Source organism: Scomber scombrus, chromosome 8, assembly GCF_963691925.1.
Source record: "Scomber scombrus chromosome 8, fScoSco1.1, whole genome shotgun sequence".
In the NCBI taxonomy this organism is placed as follows: Eukaryota; Metazoa; Chordata; class Actinopteri; order Scombriformes; family Scombridae; genus Scomber; species Scomber scombrus.
In genome coordinates this window covers 5,312,291-5,327,110 of record NC_084977.1, presented here as the reverse complement: position 1 = coordinate 5,327,110, position 14,820 = coordinate 5,312,291, and the positions used below count along the sequence as shown (strand labels likewise).

The 14,820-nt window shown below is 40.1% G+C and overlaps 1 protein-coding gene across 3 annotated transcripts in view; it reads left to right on the top strand.

Moving 5' to 3' along the window:
• LOC133984321 (pre-B-cell leukemia transcription factor 1) overlaps nucleotides 1–4,422 on the top strand; it is a 59,024-nt gene extending 54,602 nt beyond the window's left edge. Inside the window, exons 7-9 of one of the 3 annotated variants that reach the window (XM_062423540.1) lie at nucleotides 270–358; nucleotides 1,759–1,848; nucleotides 4,192–4,422. In XM_062423540.1, coding sequence (XP_062279524.1) covers nucleotides 270–358; nucleotides 1,759–1,848; nucleotides 4,192–4,284 — 272 coding nt within the window. In that variant the 3' untranslated portion in view covers nucleotides 4,285–4,422. Of the gene's footprint in view, nucleotides 1–269; nucleotides 383–1,758; nucleotides 1,849–4,191 lie in introns of those variants that run through there. The other 2 variants (XM_062423537.1, XM_062423541.1) reach the window with 2 other exon arrangements.
• The last annotated feature ends 10,398 nt before the right edge of the window (nucleotides 4,423–14,820 follow it).

Here is a 14,820-nt window from a genome sequence, read left to right as displayed (position 1 = left end):
ACTTGCCCCTTTATCTGTCTGTGGGTAAAAACTTATTCTTGACGCTTGACACCTCTTATGTCAGGTGATAGCTATAGTTCTTCTATCATCACGTATCAGCTAGTTTCCTCTTGGCTCCTCTGATCTAACAGAGCCTGTCTTGGCTGCTAGCTAACCTCTGCATGGAGCCCCCTCTCCAGGTTGCTCCCTGGTCGAGGGGGGGCCGACTTGCTTGCCCTTTGCTTGCTCTCTGTCTCTCTGTGATTCGACTGCTCCCTCTCTCCTTTCAGGTTCTGGTGGCTCTTTTAACATGTCAAACTCCGGGGACTTGTTCATGAGCGTGCAGTCTCTCAATGGGGACTCGTACCAGGGGGCTCAGGTGGGAGCCAACGTGCAGTCACAGGTAGGGGCCCCAGGTAGTGCAGCAGATGATACAGTGGCAGCCCTACCTCACTTTACCAATAGGCCATTCTTGTGGCAGATATTGACAGGTCACAGTAGGAAAAGCACAGGTGGATAAGAAAAAAGAAAATGAATGATAGCTGAATTTTATTTAGCTGCTTCAGTTTTTCAGGCACTGGTATTTTATATGCTTGCTTGCTTACTGTCACACTGTCATGACCGCCAGGGACACTTGAATTAAACGGTGCTATTGTTAATGTCATTAGTAACACCTGAGCTCTTCCTACTATGATAAAAAACAAAATGCTGTGAAAACCTTTTCCATAGCGGACATATTGATTTCTGCTACACAGGTGCAACTAATACCATTAATTAGACTAATGCAGCATTCACGCTCACGTCAACCCATAATTACGAGCAGCCGAGTGAGCCGACCGTTCGTGTCACCTCCGTCAGCGACAGTCAATGACACCGCCGCTGTCGGTGACAGTTACATTTACATTTTGTCATCAGTTACGTCAAAGCGACATCTGATATTGACTTTTTCGGATAACTAAAAAAGGAGCAATACAAGGTGTCTGGCTTAATTTATTAACAAACTGCCACAAATGTAACAAATGAATGGAGCTAATTAAAGCTATTTTCTGTGGTTAGCAAGGCTAGCAATTGGATAATGCTACAAAGTCAAAACAGGAAATCGTCCTGTTTTTCCATCTTTACAACTTTACTTGAATGCATCATTAGTCACATTTTCTTGATTTCAGCTTTTGCCATGATGTTTTTTTCTTTTGCTACCTGTCAGTGTGTCCATTGTACATTTTATTTTGCTCTTGACAAACTTAAGTCTTAGTAGCTTTACAACTGTTAAAACACTTTTGAAAGCGTATGAAACCAATTCACTCAACTTTAATTCCAATGCACGTCTTACAGCCCAGTCTTTGTCTTCTCTATGCAATGGGGGGGGGGGGGGGGGTGTTGAGAACCACATATAATATCAATATAACAGTCAGCATTAATGTTATTAGTTACACATGTGCTTATCCTGCTGTGACAAGTCAGAACATGTGCTGTGAACAATGTCTCTACAGACTTGTTCCGGCCCCCATACCGAGCTTCTTTATTGTCGGCTCTGACGGAGTCTCAAGGGCAAAGTATTTGTCACGATGTGTTTACATTGAAAATAGTTCTACTAACAAAAAGCTCAAGTTTTTATCTGTGATTTTCCGTTTTTGTTTGATTGGACCTTGTTGTATCCAAGGAGACTTACAGCAGTATACTCTTGTCTCCCCTTGTTGTACTGTCATCCCTTTCTCTTTTCCTCGTGCCTCTCTCTCGTGTTGACTCTGACCTTGCTTTGTTTGTTCCTGAATGTTTCAGGTGGATACCCTTCGCCATGTTATCAGTCAGACAGGCGGGTACAGTGAAGGACTCACAGCCAACCAGATGTACAGTCCGCAGGGCATCAATGTAAGCATTCTTTTTTTTTTTTTTTTTACTTTCTTCCCCTACCAATTATTTTAAAGCCATAGGGCTCAGAATGCCACTTAGTAGGACTTGTCTCCACTCCATGGTCACCTAGTTGATTGCTTCTGTATTGCTCGCGCCATGGGCAGCGCACTGCCCCGGCGTACGCAGGCATGAGGCTGGCCCACACGCATGCAGAGCCGCCGTCTGAGCCTGTCATGTTCCATCAGGTCCAAGCGTAGCACCTGCAGCCACACATGGTCAGCCGTGAGCGAACTGCACAAACAGGTGAGGTGACACCTCCTGCACCGGACTTCAAATCCCTCTGACCACCTGACCTGTGATTAGCAGCCCCGAGGCCAGAAGCTTCCCATTAAAGCCTCCCAGGAGACACTGCTGCTGTCCCCGCTAAAAATAATACCTTACGCCGCTGGAAACGACTGCTCATGTGCCGTAGGGGTTTGTTCCCCCTCGTGTTTGTCTTATTTTGCAGCAGAGTTCGGGTATAGTGGGGGCTGTGGAAGGGGGGGGGGGGGGGGGGGTTTGCTAGCTGGCGGCTGCAAACAGTAGGGAAATTCACAGCGACAAGCCGTGTCGTAAAGGGGAAAATCGATAAGACAGACACAAGGAGAGCAGAGTGTGGACTTGGGACAGCAATCCAAGCGCATTGCTCAGATCATGTTCCTGCCACACTAATGGCCCTGACAGCGAGCCGCGCTGAGAGGACGAGGACGGTCACAGCCGCGGCTGGGTTCCTCCGCTGTCGTCGTCGTGCCTCAGTGGCCATATGATAATCAGATGAAAGGTCTCCCGTATAAAAACATGTATGTGTATTCAAATAGGCTTCCCGGCTGCTCCGAGCGCATCCCACAGCCAGCTGTGCTAACCCTGAGAGGCCGCTAACGTATGCAGGCCCTGTTCTTTCTCAGTCCTTTGACCTCACAGATACGGTTCTCCTTGGACGCCTGCTTGCTCTACCACATCTTACACTGCCACAATATGCTGTGTTATTCACTTTTATACCCTGTAAAAAAGCCCCGCAATGCATAATGTAAGAGCGGGATATCTGTCTGCCAGGCTGTTTGCCAGTGATTTATGTAGCTAAGGCTAGTAAGTTAGCAAGTTTGACTTTTCACTCGACCCTTTTTTTAAATAAATACAATGTGCTCCGTACTTTTGTTTTCTGAAATGTTTTTGCAAGTAACTTTGTTGTCAAAGTTTCTGATATTTTTTTTACCAGTGTAGAATATGTTGCACCAGGGTCTCTTAACCTTTTCTGGCATGTTGTTCTTATTTTATTTTCCATAATTTGGAGCATAAATGAGCTCCAAATGAACATAAATTATTTTTTAGATAAAAAAAATATATTTAAAAAAATGCGACACCATACAAGGGTGAAGAAATCCTGTGCTACATATTTGTTAATTAAATATATGAACACCCCTTTATCCACATTTTTAAAGACGTCTGAAAACAGATGTCATGAATGAAGAGCAGAACAAATGATGAAACAGTTAAAGGAAACATTCCATCTTTGGAAAAAAAAAAGAAGAAGACTGAATAATGACTGAGGAGATACATAATGCATGCTGTGGATGATTACAGCCGTAATTACAATTCTGAAAGAGGCAGAGCGTCACCAAAGTCAGACATTCTACAATCTGGCCCCTCCACTTTTGATTACACAGTACCCTCTGCCGCCTTAAATAACAGGCTTTGAAATGAAAGGCTGTCGAGGACCATTTCCAGTTTTTTTCCTGATGGCTTTAAATTTACTATTAATATCCTAAATGCTCTTTAACAGGCCTGTCTCTGCCACTGGAAAAGGACCTCCGCAGCTCCTATTGTATGTTAATTCTAGCTGTCAGCGTCATAATTAGGGCACATGACATTGATTGTACTTGTTTTGTTACAGAGGCTTTTTCATACAATCTACATATTATTCATATTATTTCAGAAATGACAGTGACAGGCTTTTATTACAATGCAAAATCTTGACTTTCCCGTAATTTTTCCTGATAGAAATTTGAGTATGCAGTGGATGAGGGGTAGAGACTATAATTCACTGTATTTCTACTCGATTGAAAACATGATTATATATATTTTTTCTGTCAGTTCGATGTGAAATATTAGCTGTAATTTGAGCTACGTTAACTTTCCACCAATCTACGAGGCAATTTAGCTTAAGGCAATGTAATTGAAAGTATCCCCGTGCTGTTCGTGCACTACCTCGCCCTCAGGACTTCCATACATTGTTTGTTTGACCCAGCTGCATTCTAAGTAACTAACCCTCCCTCCCTCCCCCTTTTCTCCCTCTTGTTTCTGTCTAATCTTTTATTCTCTCAGGCAAACGGTGGCTGGCAGGATGCTCCGACCCCCTCATCAGTGACTTCACCTACAGAAGGACCCGGAAGCGTCCACTCCGACACATCCAACTGATCCCCCTCCTCCACCACCACCACCACCCTTTTCCGTCCTCTCTGCTCTCCGCCTTCCCTTCAAACACCGCTTCACCCTCGTATCTCCGAGAAAAAACTTAACCGTTGACCCTTTTGGGACTCGATGTGACGTACTGTACAGTATGGAGTCACGCTTTTGGGAGGGGGGGGGGGGGGGGGACACACACACAGTTGGGGTCTGGGATGACGTCATCGCCATTTACGGACAAGAAATATTTCACTCTGGACCACCGAGGCACCGTTAGCAGCCTAAACGTTAGGGGGACTCATATCCACACTTCACAGTTTGTACAGTTTCCACTTGATGTCCATGTTGCCTCTTTGTATTTCTCTTACATCATACAGTATTTACCACAGTAGGCACACACAGTTAGCAGCATATTGGCCCACGTCTCGTAAATTCAAAAGCTTTTCACACTACCTCTATTCGAAATAACAAGAGAGCAAACGACATTTCAAAATGCTTCGGTTTTACAAATTTTTATAATTATTGAAATATTACTGTTACACCACCACCCCTGTCATTTACCGTGTCTATATTACCGTGCTCACAGATTCTTTCTTTTTTTGTTTGTCTATAGTGCCAAAGTTCAGCCCTGGAGGTGAATTTTGATAACATTTTTATGTCGTGTCCTTCCATTTTTCATGCCATACTTTGTGAAGTATTATTATGTTAGTCCAGTCTTGTTATAATCAGTTAATATCCAAGTATCCAGCCTCAATTTATATAGTTTGTACTCAGAACTTCTACGACAGACAGTGACATATAAGGCATTTTATATTTTATTGCCAGAGTAGTATGTTTTTTCTGCTCATGCGCAGTAGAATAATGCAGAGAATTTACCTTTTTTTGTTTGTTTTTTTTGTTTTTTTTAAAGTGAGCAGTTGACAAATTGAGTATGACACACAAAGGGATGAGGTTAGATCATTTTTCTCTTCTCGAGGTAAATGTTCATCCGCAATATTCAAAGAAGGCTGAAAAATTGACCTGAAACGCTAAATCAATGACGACATAAGCGGCAATTACGGCACGTCGATATGTATCAAAGCACAATAACGCCTAATGATTGAAGTCAAAGGGTAACATTTGTAAATGTCGAAGAGAAAAAAAACACACAGAGGAAAAAATGTAGGATTTAAGTATAGTAGTCATATATGGAAGAAAGAGTGTACATACAGTACATTGTCAGTCATCGTCAGCGTGTATCAGTGAGATCAATATAGCCAAATACTGCTGGTAACCAAATCCAATACAAATATTGCAATCCTCATTTCAAGGCACCGTATTGTTGGGATTTTAACACATTGCATGTCTTTTCTCTGAATTCACATTTTTTTGTATGGAGGTATATTTGTGTCAAAATTCTGAGCATGCGATGACAGATTTTAGTTTGCTCAGATTGAATTAATAATTTCACTACAGTGTATCATGCTATATTATGTAGGTGTGTCTTAAATGATCCAATCACACGCTCAGGATTGAGGCACATATATAACTATATGCATACAGTAACATGAGTGAGCATGCCTTTTCTCTGAATTCACTTTTTTCGTATGGAGGTACATTTGTGTCAAAATTCTGAGTGCGAGATGACAGATTTTAGTTTACTCAAATTGAATTATTCTTTAAATGGTAATAATTTCACTAGAGTATATCATGCTATATTATGCAGGTGTGTCTTAAACTGTCCAATCACACGCTCAGGATTGAGGCACATATATAGCTCTATATGCATATGGTAACAATGAGTGAGGAAGTTTGAAAAACAGCCTCTATATTTTCAGTATCCAAGGGTCCCTTCACTTTTTGATTTGTCACTTGTCAACTTACAAAACAAGATCCAAAATGTGAAACTAGATTTGTGACCTTTGTTGTATGTACAGTATATTATGTGGTCTAACATGTATACACGATTACAATAGTCCTTTACGAGATATCAACATTTACATACTTTGATACCAAAAAAAAAAAGGCAGAATTTTTATCCTCTTCATTGGGATCAGCTTTATCCACCTTTTATTGTTTTTTTCCTCTTTTCATAGGATTTTATTATCTGCTGTACTGGTGAGCATCTCATACAGCTCTCAGTATTCAAAGCCAAAAAAAAATGCAGTTGGAATACAGTTATGATTATATGAATCAAAGTGGAAACAAAGACCCTGATGGCACACACACATCCAGATGTTTGGATATATTTTTATGCCTCCATTTTTGTGAATATATCATCTTTTTTTGTTTTGTTTTCATTCAGTATTATTTTTGCTTCGCTACAGGACTGTTTCTTTTTTTTATGCTACCATTATATGTGAATTAGCCCAAGAATGCTCTATATACAGTATGTAGATATGCACCTTTACTCTTCTTTTGCATCTTTCAATTTGGCCAGTAGCCATTTTTAAACGCAGCCTGATGGATTTAACGATGAATTTACGGTGAAATTCTTCTTATTTTATACTACGACCACCGACGCCACTGCCTCCAAGATGGCTACTGACCAAGTGAAGGTGACGTGAAAAGTTAGTGTTGCCCTCTGGTATTGTTTTTTTTTAGCTGAACTGAACCCCTCCTGAGATCCCAACAAATAACAAAAAATAGTTCACCACAGCCTGGAAACCACTGGTGTTTTTTTGAACAGTTGTCAGTGTGTTTTGTATTTATCACACATTTATTGAATCGCGGACGTTGGGAGCCACAAATGCGGAGGTCAACCACGGTGCGATCACACCAGACAAACTCATCCGGACCATTCGGAAAGGCTTCGTCCTCGTCTCGAACCTGCTCAGTATTGCAGCCGAGGGGGCCGAGCGCCATCGAAGTGATACACAGAACCTGCCTCAGTCATGTCTTCTGAAGTCATTGGAGTGAATTGACAGCGCCTGGCCATGCAAGGCAAACACAAGGATTGTTTTTTGCAACCCCCCCCCCCCTCAAAAAGAAAGGCTTAACTCTACTTTTCACATCGCCTGTCAAATATTATCGAAGCTTCATGTAATGATGCTTTTAGTTTTTGAATATAAAAGGAAAAGAGACATGAAAAGAAAAATGAACAATTTGTAAAACATAAAATGTTTTATTTGTTGCATGTCTTTTTGTTCTTCAATAAAAAAATAACGTACTGCAGTGTTTTGAATGTTAACTTCTTTTTTATAAGGATTTCAGAGTGAAATCGTGGAGCCTTTTTCTTGACAGGTTTGAACTTTTAAGATCTCTGCGTATGTAAAAAGGTATCAAATGGAAAACTATTGTCTTTTTAATTACAATTCAAAAACCTGTTTTCTGTGGAGAAAAATAGCTGAAAGGTGTAGGTTTTATGGTCTCTTAATTTGTACTGGCAATGCGTATCCCAAATAAATAGTTTCTTTTGTTGCATAAATTGCAGTTTTGTCATCTTTCATGTGCCGTTTGTACATTTTTTTTTTTTTCACAAATGTACGGCTGCATTTCAGCACCAACTTGTCGGCGGTTTCTCCTCCAGACTTTTGTAACAGGGTCGGGGGTCAGGAGTCACTGTAGGACACAAGTTTACACGTTGTAAACTTGTCAGTCCAACACCTCTGGATAACATTGCACGTCTCACTTCCAACTATGCAGTGGCACGCAGGCATTTTTATCACCGCTAACATAGCGCCGGAGCTCGGCCGAGCTGCCGAGGGTGTGAAAGGGGACATTTTCACAGTTTTTCGAAGTGAGTGAAGGCTGTGTGCTCCCGGCAGACAGACGCCTCCTCCCACCCCCCCTCAACCCCCCACCTCCAACACCCTTCCCCACACCCAACGCTCCCTCCGAGGCATGGTTAATGTGCATTCCCTGAAAGAGGCGGAATCCACACTTATCTCTCTCCTCCAGATAAACCAGACAGGATGTCTGATTCTTGCTCCTTCAATTCATCCGTCCTCGGGAGAAAAAAAATTAAAAAAGAAGGAGGGACGTGGTTGAAACATTAACTTGTGGATTAGGAAGAGGTTCCCAGGAGCATCCGAAATCAGAGAGCGTGACAGAGACTGTGGGAGTGACATATGCAAACATGATCAAGTGTAATTACATGGAGAAGCCTCCTTGTTTCTATCAAAGGGGGCTCCTTTTAGCCACTGTTTGAGGAATGAAAGGCAAGAAGTGCTGGACGTGTATAATTTATTCATGTGCTCCCACAAACCAAAAGGCATTGTGAGGCTGATTCAGTCATTACATGGTGAAAAGGTGTAAATCCCATTCTGGGTAAAAATCAATGTACATTCCTTTGAATTTGTGATTCCTTAACAAATAGGCTAGATAACATGCTGCACCATGACAAATGCAATGTAGCTTTTTAAGAGGACTACACCGATCATTATCCATTTTATATGGTGAAAAAATGCTAATCCAATCAGCAACAGAATCAGGTCTTACTGAAGCCTCTTATCCATTAACAAATAGAGAGAAATAAAGAGTAATGCATGTTTTACCTTATGTTAGAGATTGAAAGCAGAATCTATCCTACTGATATATATTTATATTTGAAATGAATGAGACTCAGTCAGCAGGTTGATATTTTTTATCTAAAGCTTTTCCCAGAAAGCAGTGATTTGCAAGTCAAAAGATTGCCTAGACGTCTCGGTTAAAAGCAGATTACATTCGGTTGAAATGTTTCATAGACATCTAGCTTTCATACAGCTGTTGTGACTTAAAGCATTTTTCTATGAGCATGTTTCAACACAGATGGTCCTATGTGTTTCTTACCATTGAGGACACTGAAGTCAGGTCCTCTGTAATATTGCTGGACATGTGAGAGATTTGATTTACATGAAGGAGATTTTAGATCCTACAATGATACACATAATTCACATGATAGGTTTAAGGCTGATTCTGATATAATACTATATATTGTTTTTTAACCCCCACAGTGCCAGATTTGGGGGGCAGCTTCAGGTTGTGCCTGATACAGATAAGACCCACAGTGCATTTTTGTTGTATCAAAGGTGCTATACAAATAAAGTATCATTATTATTATATATATTATTATATTATTATTATTATTAGTAGTAGTAGTAGTTGTAGTAGTAGTAGTAATAGTATTGAATAGACAATATAAATACAAATAAATAAGTTAAAACAAGAGATTCTTCACCAGTATTACACCTGACAGAAGGCTACAATAATTTAATTTGGCAATTTAATTTGATTAATTGAAAATGTCTTTCATAAAAGGACCGCAAAAGCACAATACCTTTAATATATCAGTCGTATTATGCTTATGTATGCAGTCTGCTGGATATGCAAATAAGTAACTGTTTCCCCATATCCACTTTATAAATATGTCAATGTTGTTTTGTTTCCACTGCTGCCAACTGGCCAAAAGACCAAATTTGTGTGTAATTAAAATAATCACAAACTAACTCGAGGGGGACATGGGGAGAAGGAGGGAAATGCGGGGTCCACAGCTATTTTTTGCCCATGGGGCCCCTAGTGGATTAATCCAGCCCTGTAGTACTGAACAGTTTGGTACGACTCCAAACAGCATAGCAGTACATACTGTCTTATGGAAGAGAAAAATAACCCTCTCTGACTTGTTAAACCATGAGACTCTGAGGGAACTATAAATAACTATCATTTCTGCTCTTCCTTCATGTTGGTGCCTCAAAAGTGAAAAAATCTCAAACTGGCTACACACGAAAATAGCTTTTAGATTTGTAAAATGCGTGATTACTAAGAGGAGATGAAATGCCACAAAGGCCTTTAAAGTCTAATTCACATCTCTGGTCTCTACTGCTAAAAACCTTTCACTCTGATATGAGAGGGGGGGGTTTAAAAGCATAGGACAGTAATACGTTAGACAAAAGCACAAATGTCTACTTTAACCTTATCCTCGTCGGATACGTACATCACAGCCTTCTCATCACTGGAATTTCATATCAATCATCCTCAACCAGACCTCAGTGCATGTGGCACACACACACACAGCACAGAGCTCAGGGCTCACATTATATCAATGACAATAACGAGGCTCATAAAAACGCTGGCCTTATTCACAATGCATAATGTGCATCACTTATATCAACGCCTGCCAGCATGATACGCACACGCACACACACACAAACACACAAAAGCCACACACATGTGCCTGAGGGGAGGGCTACCGAAGCAGACGATGCAAGGTCTGAGGGTCTTAGTGCACTACATAATGGAGAGAGGCTTTGTCTTAAGGTAAGCCTCTGCATCAATATGATGGAGCAAGTCTTCTTCTCCATTGATAGATCTAATATGCTCACAAAATAACTCCTAAAAACAAACAAAAATAAGGTTCTGCAGGAATAGGGTCAAGTAATTAGCGACTGTGGGTGTGTTCTAGTCAGTGGTACAGATTTCAGATTTGGAAGCGGTTCAGTTTGGCAGAGACTTGCCACTGGAAAGCTTCAGTCTCGTATTGCCTATGCCACCCACAGATCTTTAATGAATTCCTCTGATCCCAACTTTCATAAAGAAGACATTTGGAAAAGATTTCACAGATCAGTATGCGTCATCGTAGCCTTTCAAGTTATTTCAACCGTGGAACATTTGAATTAGAATCCGTAATATATTGGAGCATTTGGGGGTGTGGGAGTTTTTAAGGCTGTAAAGTGTTTCTCTATATTTGCCTAAAGCTTCCATAATGAGCAAGATACGGACCTTATCGTTGTTTTTCAATTATTGGGGGGGGGGGGGGGGGAAACGCTTTAAAACTGTGCCAGGAGATGCTCTTATTAAATAAATGAGGAAGTTATCTCTCCGAAACATGAATCAAAAATGAAACAAACATACAAAAAACACTGCACCGACGATCAAGGACATTCGGATGCAATGTGTCGTTGCAATAATTATCACACTCACATCCAAGAACAAAAGTCGGATCATTCACGTCGATTGTCATGTAACAGTCGGCTGATTTGTTTTGGGTGTGTGTCCTTGTTTTCATCTTTTTTTAAGTGTTTTCCCTGCATTTCTGGACATGAAGTCATTTGACATGTTTGGTCACTGCAGTGTGTTGCTTTAGAGGGAAATCCTGTCTTTTCATAAGATAGCAATGCTGATTATGCTGTCACGATGGATTTACGTCCGGTTAAAAAAAAACTGCACAGTTACCCCTGCTCCATGTACCCCCCTCGATATACTGTATATTATAATTCAGTAGGCAGCTGTCATATTGAGTTTTGCCATAATCCACTATGTAACAGCACAGCTCAGAGTCAGTCTGAATGCACTGGATGTGACTACACCTATCATCTCTTTCTTGTTTCACACGTACACTCGACGGTGATTCATGAATTCAAATTAATATTCAAATTAATGGTCAAAACAGAAGGCGGTTTGAGTTAGTGTTTTCACAGAATATGCCTGTGGCAGGTCACGTGCCTCCCAACAGTGAAACCCTGGCTGACCCCTCATGATCTGTGACGTGAGGTGTTTACTTGATGCTTTACAAAGGCAGACACTGAAGTTAAGAAAAAGGGTTTAATGCCAAAGATTATAACACATAAGCTCTAACACCCTATTTTATACCCTTTTATGCTTATCATTAATCACTGCCACAGACCTTATCATAAAATCTATAAAAAAAAAACATGTAGGCTAGATACTGCATATTTTTATCAATATAGGAACAATAAGGAAAGCGCAGTATCTTCAAATATAATGTTTTTGTTTGTCCATCAGCACTTGTCCATAATTAAATATTGAACAAGTTTAGTCAGTTAATTTTTTGTTAAATACATTTAAATATGTATATCAATATACATATTTATATATATTTAAAGGTTGTTTAATTACCTGAAATCAGTGGCGGCTGGTGACAAAAATGTTTGGGGGGGCGCAGTTTGATGGTTGGTGGTCCTAGGGTTAGTGTCAAATAAGCCGTAGCACCACTTCATACCGCAGCAAAAAAATAAAAATGAGAAAGAAAAACGAATCTAAAAACAACACAACACACTATAATGTCCCCTGGTTTGTCCCAGTATAGTATCTCTGACCCACAGAGAGAGGAATAAAAAAATATAACCAGATATGATAAAATGCACATTTCACTCACATCACTTAAAGATACCAGCAGTTAAAGCAGAGTTACCAATAAGGTAATATGCTTAAAAAGAGACACCACCTATATTTTAGTTATTGTGTCTTCAGTCCTGATTTCACAGTAATCTGTTAGTTGTTGCAATACCTAAACATGACAATAGATGGCGCATTAAGCACTATACCCTGCTGTGATTAGGCATAATTTATTTAACTTTAATAATGAAATGTACCCAAATCAACTGTAATAGTCAAAATTACTTCCATCACTTCTTATCCTGCATTTATGCATTTTAGTTTTTTACACTTCATAGTTATGTCTTTTATAAAGTATTTTTTAACACTTTACAATATTAATAACAGCAATGCAGCTACTACCTGATCTTTTATATGTCCTGTTGGAGCTGCTGGATGCAGCCACTGACTGAATCTATGTTCCTCTTCTGGAGCTTGGCATAGCGGAGGTCCACATGTGGCCAGATGTGGTGAAACAGCTGCAGAAAGAGCTCAGCAATGCTAAGTCTGCTAAAAACAACTTAGCTCCATGCTATTGTCTCGATGGCTGCAGCTTTCTGTTTGATTTTTTTCAGAGAGATGTTTTAGGTCTCGTTCCCCTGTCATTGTCCACAACGCTTCGGTGCTGACACTTTGAAACAGCAAACAGATAAAGCAATAAAAGGAATAACTCACACTGCATCCAGCTAGCCAGCTCCGTTTATCATAACAGCAGCAGGAGAAACTCTCAGCTCCTCCATCACCTGCTGCTGCTTTATCCTCTTTCTCTCTTCTAGTTAAAGTCTTGTGAAATTATTTTTTTGTAGAGAAATTACAAAATAATCTTCTTTAATTTCCGCGGCTCCACTTTAACGTCATCTCCTGAACCTACCGTCAGCAGGAGTTTGGGTGACAGCAGCTGACGGGAGGGCGTGAATGACAGCCGGAACTGTCCAATCACAGTAGATTAAAAAACATGAAACAACAACAATTCGCTGCCAATAAAAGTGGGCGTGTCCGGGGCGCACTGAGCTGCGCCCCGTGGGAAACGTGACGCAGGCCAATGAGAGAGCAGATTCAGGTCACATGCTTGTCAAAAGTTTGAGGGCTTGCATTGACTTCCATTAGTCCGGCGCCCCACGTACAGGAAGTACATATAGAAATTAATAAAATACCATTTGGAATCGATTTATAATGAATGATGACAGGTGCTTAGAGGCTAACAGGACCATCTTGCAAACAAATACTATTTATTTCATAATTATTTAGCATTTTCTAATTCATTTATGTTTAATATGTTTAAGTAGATTTTGGCCAGATATTTGATGGGGGCGGCGCCCCAGCGCCCCGCATTGACCGGCCGCCACTGCCTGAAATCATGAGTTTGTGAGTCAGCCGTTAGCTTACTGCTACTAAGTTAGTTAGCTTTTAGCAGGCTTAGTTTCTCTGGTGCGACTCTTTTCTGTTTAAGATTAAGCTACTGTGTTATTGTGATATTAATACTAAGATGTTGGAGAATAATCGATTTTTCCGTTCCAGGAAAAAGTAAAAAGTGGGTGAATCAGTTTAAGCTACGGCTATCTCACCAGCTAACCTTAATTAGCCGGAATGTGATGTTATTTGTTTGTTTTTTACCTGTTTCATGTTAATTCCTCATGCTATTTTTTCCTTTCCCAAAAATGAAAGGGTTTGATGCTAAAGATTATAACATATAAGCTATGAAAACCTATTTTTTGCGTTGTTGTGTTGATTATTAATCATTGCCACAGACCTAATCATAAAAGTTTTATTTTAAACGTGCTGCACTCAATTTTTGGACAATAAGGAGCGTAGGGAAAGCAGCATCTACAATGTTTATGTTTCTTCTTCAGCTCTTGTCCATTTTATCTATTGAACCATTTTAATCAATGAATCTTTAGTTAAATACATTTAAATATGTGATTTAAAGGTTGCTTAACCACCTGAAATCGTGAGTTTTTGAGTTGGCAGTTAGCTTATTGCTACTAAGTTAGCTTTTAGCAGGAATCTTTCTTTGTTGTGACTCTTTTCTGTTTAAGATTTAGCTACTGTGTTATTTATGCGGTATAATAACTAAGATGTTGGAGCATAATTGATATTTCAGTTCCAGGAAAAAGGGAAAAAAATGGGTAAATCTTACCAACTAGCCTAAATTAGTGTGGTCACTAGTTTGTTTGTTTGTTTGTTTGTTTGTTTATGCTTGTTGTTCATGCACAAATAAAATACTCTGGGTAGCACAAATGGGTTGTACTCAGATCCAAGTGCAACATGCTAGTTTTATGACGAGGAGTAAATTAATATTCTAATTGCATATCACAGAGGAGACATAACTGTCATGAGGTTCAGATGGCAGTGACAGCAGTGACGGGGCAGTGATAGTGAGCTATTACTATATGGGCCTCCCCAGAGAGTGCAATTTAAATCACTGCCTCCTCCATGTTTGCTTCTACACTTCTTAAAGTAGTGGATGTTGACAAAATC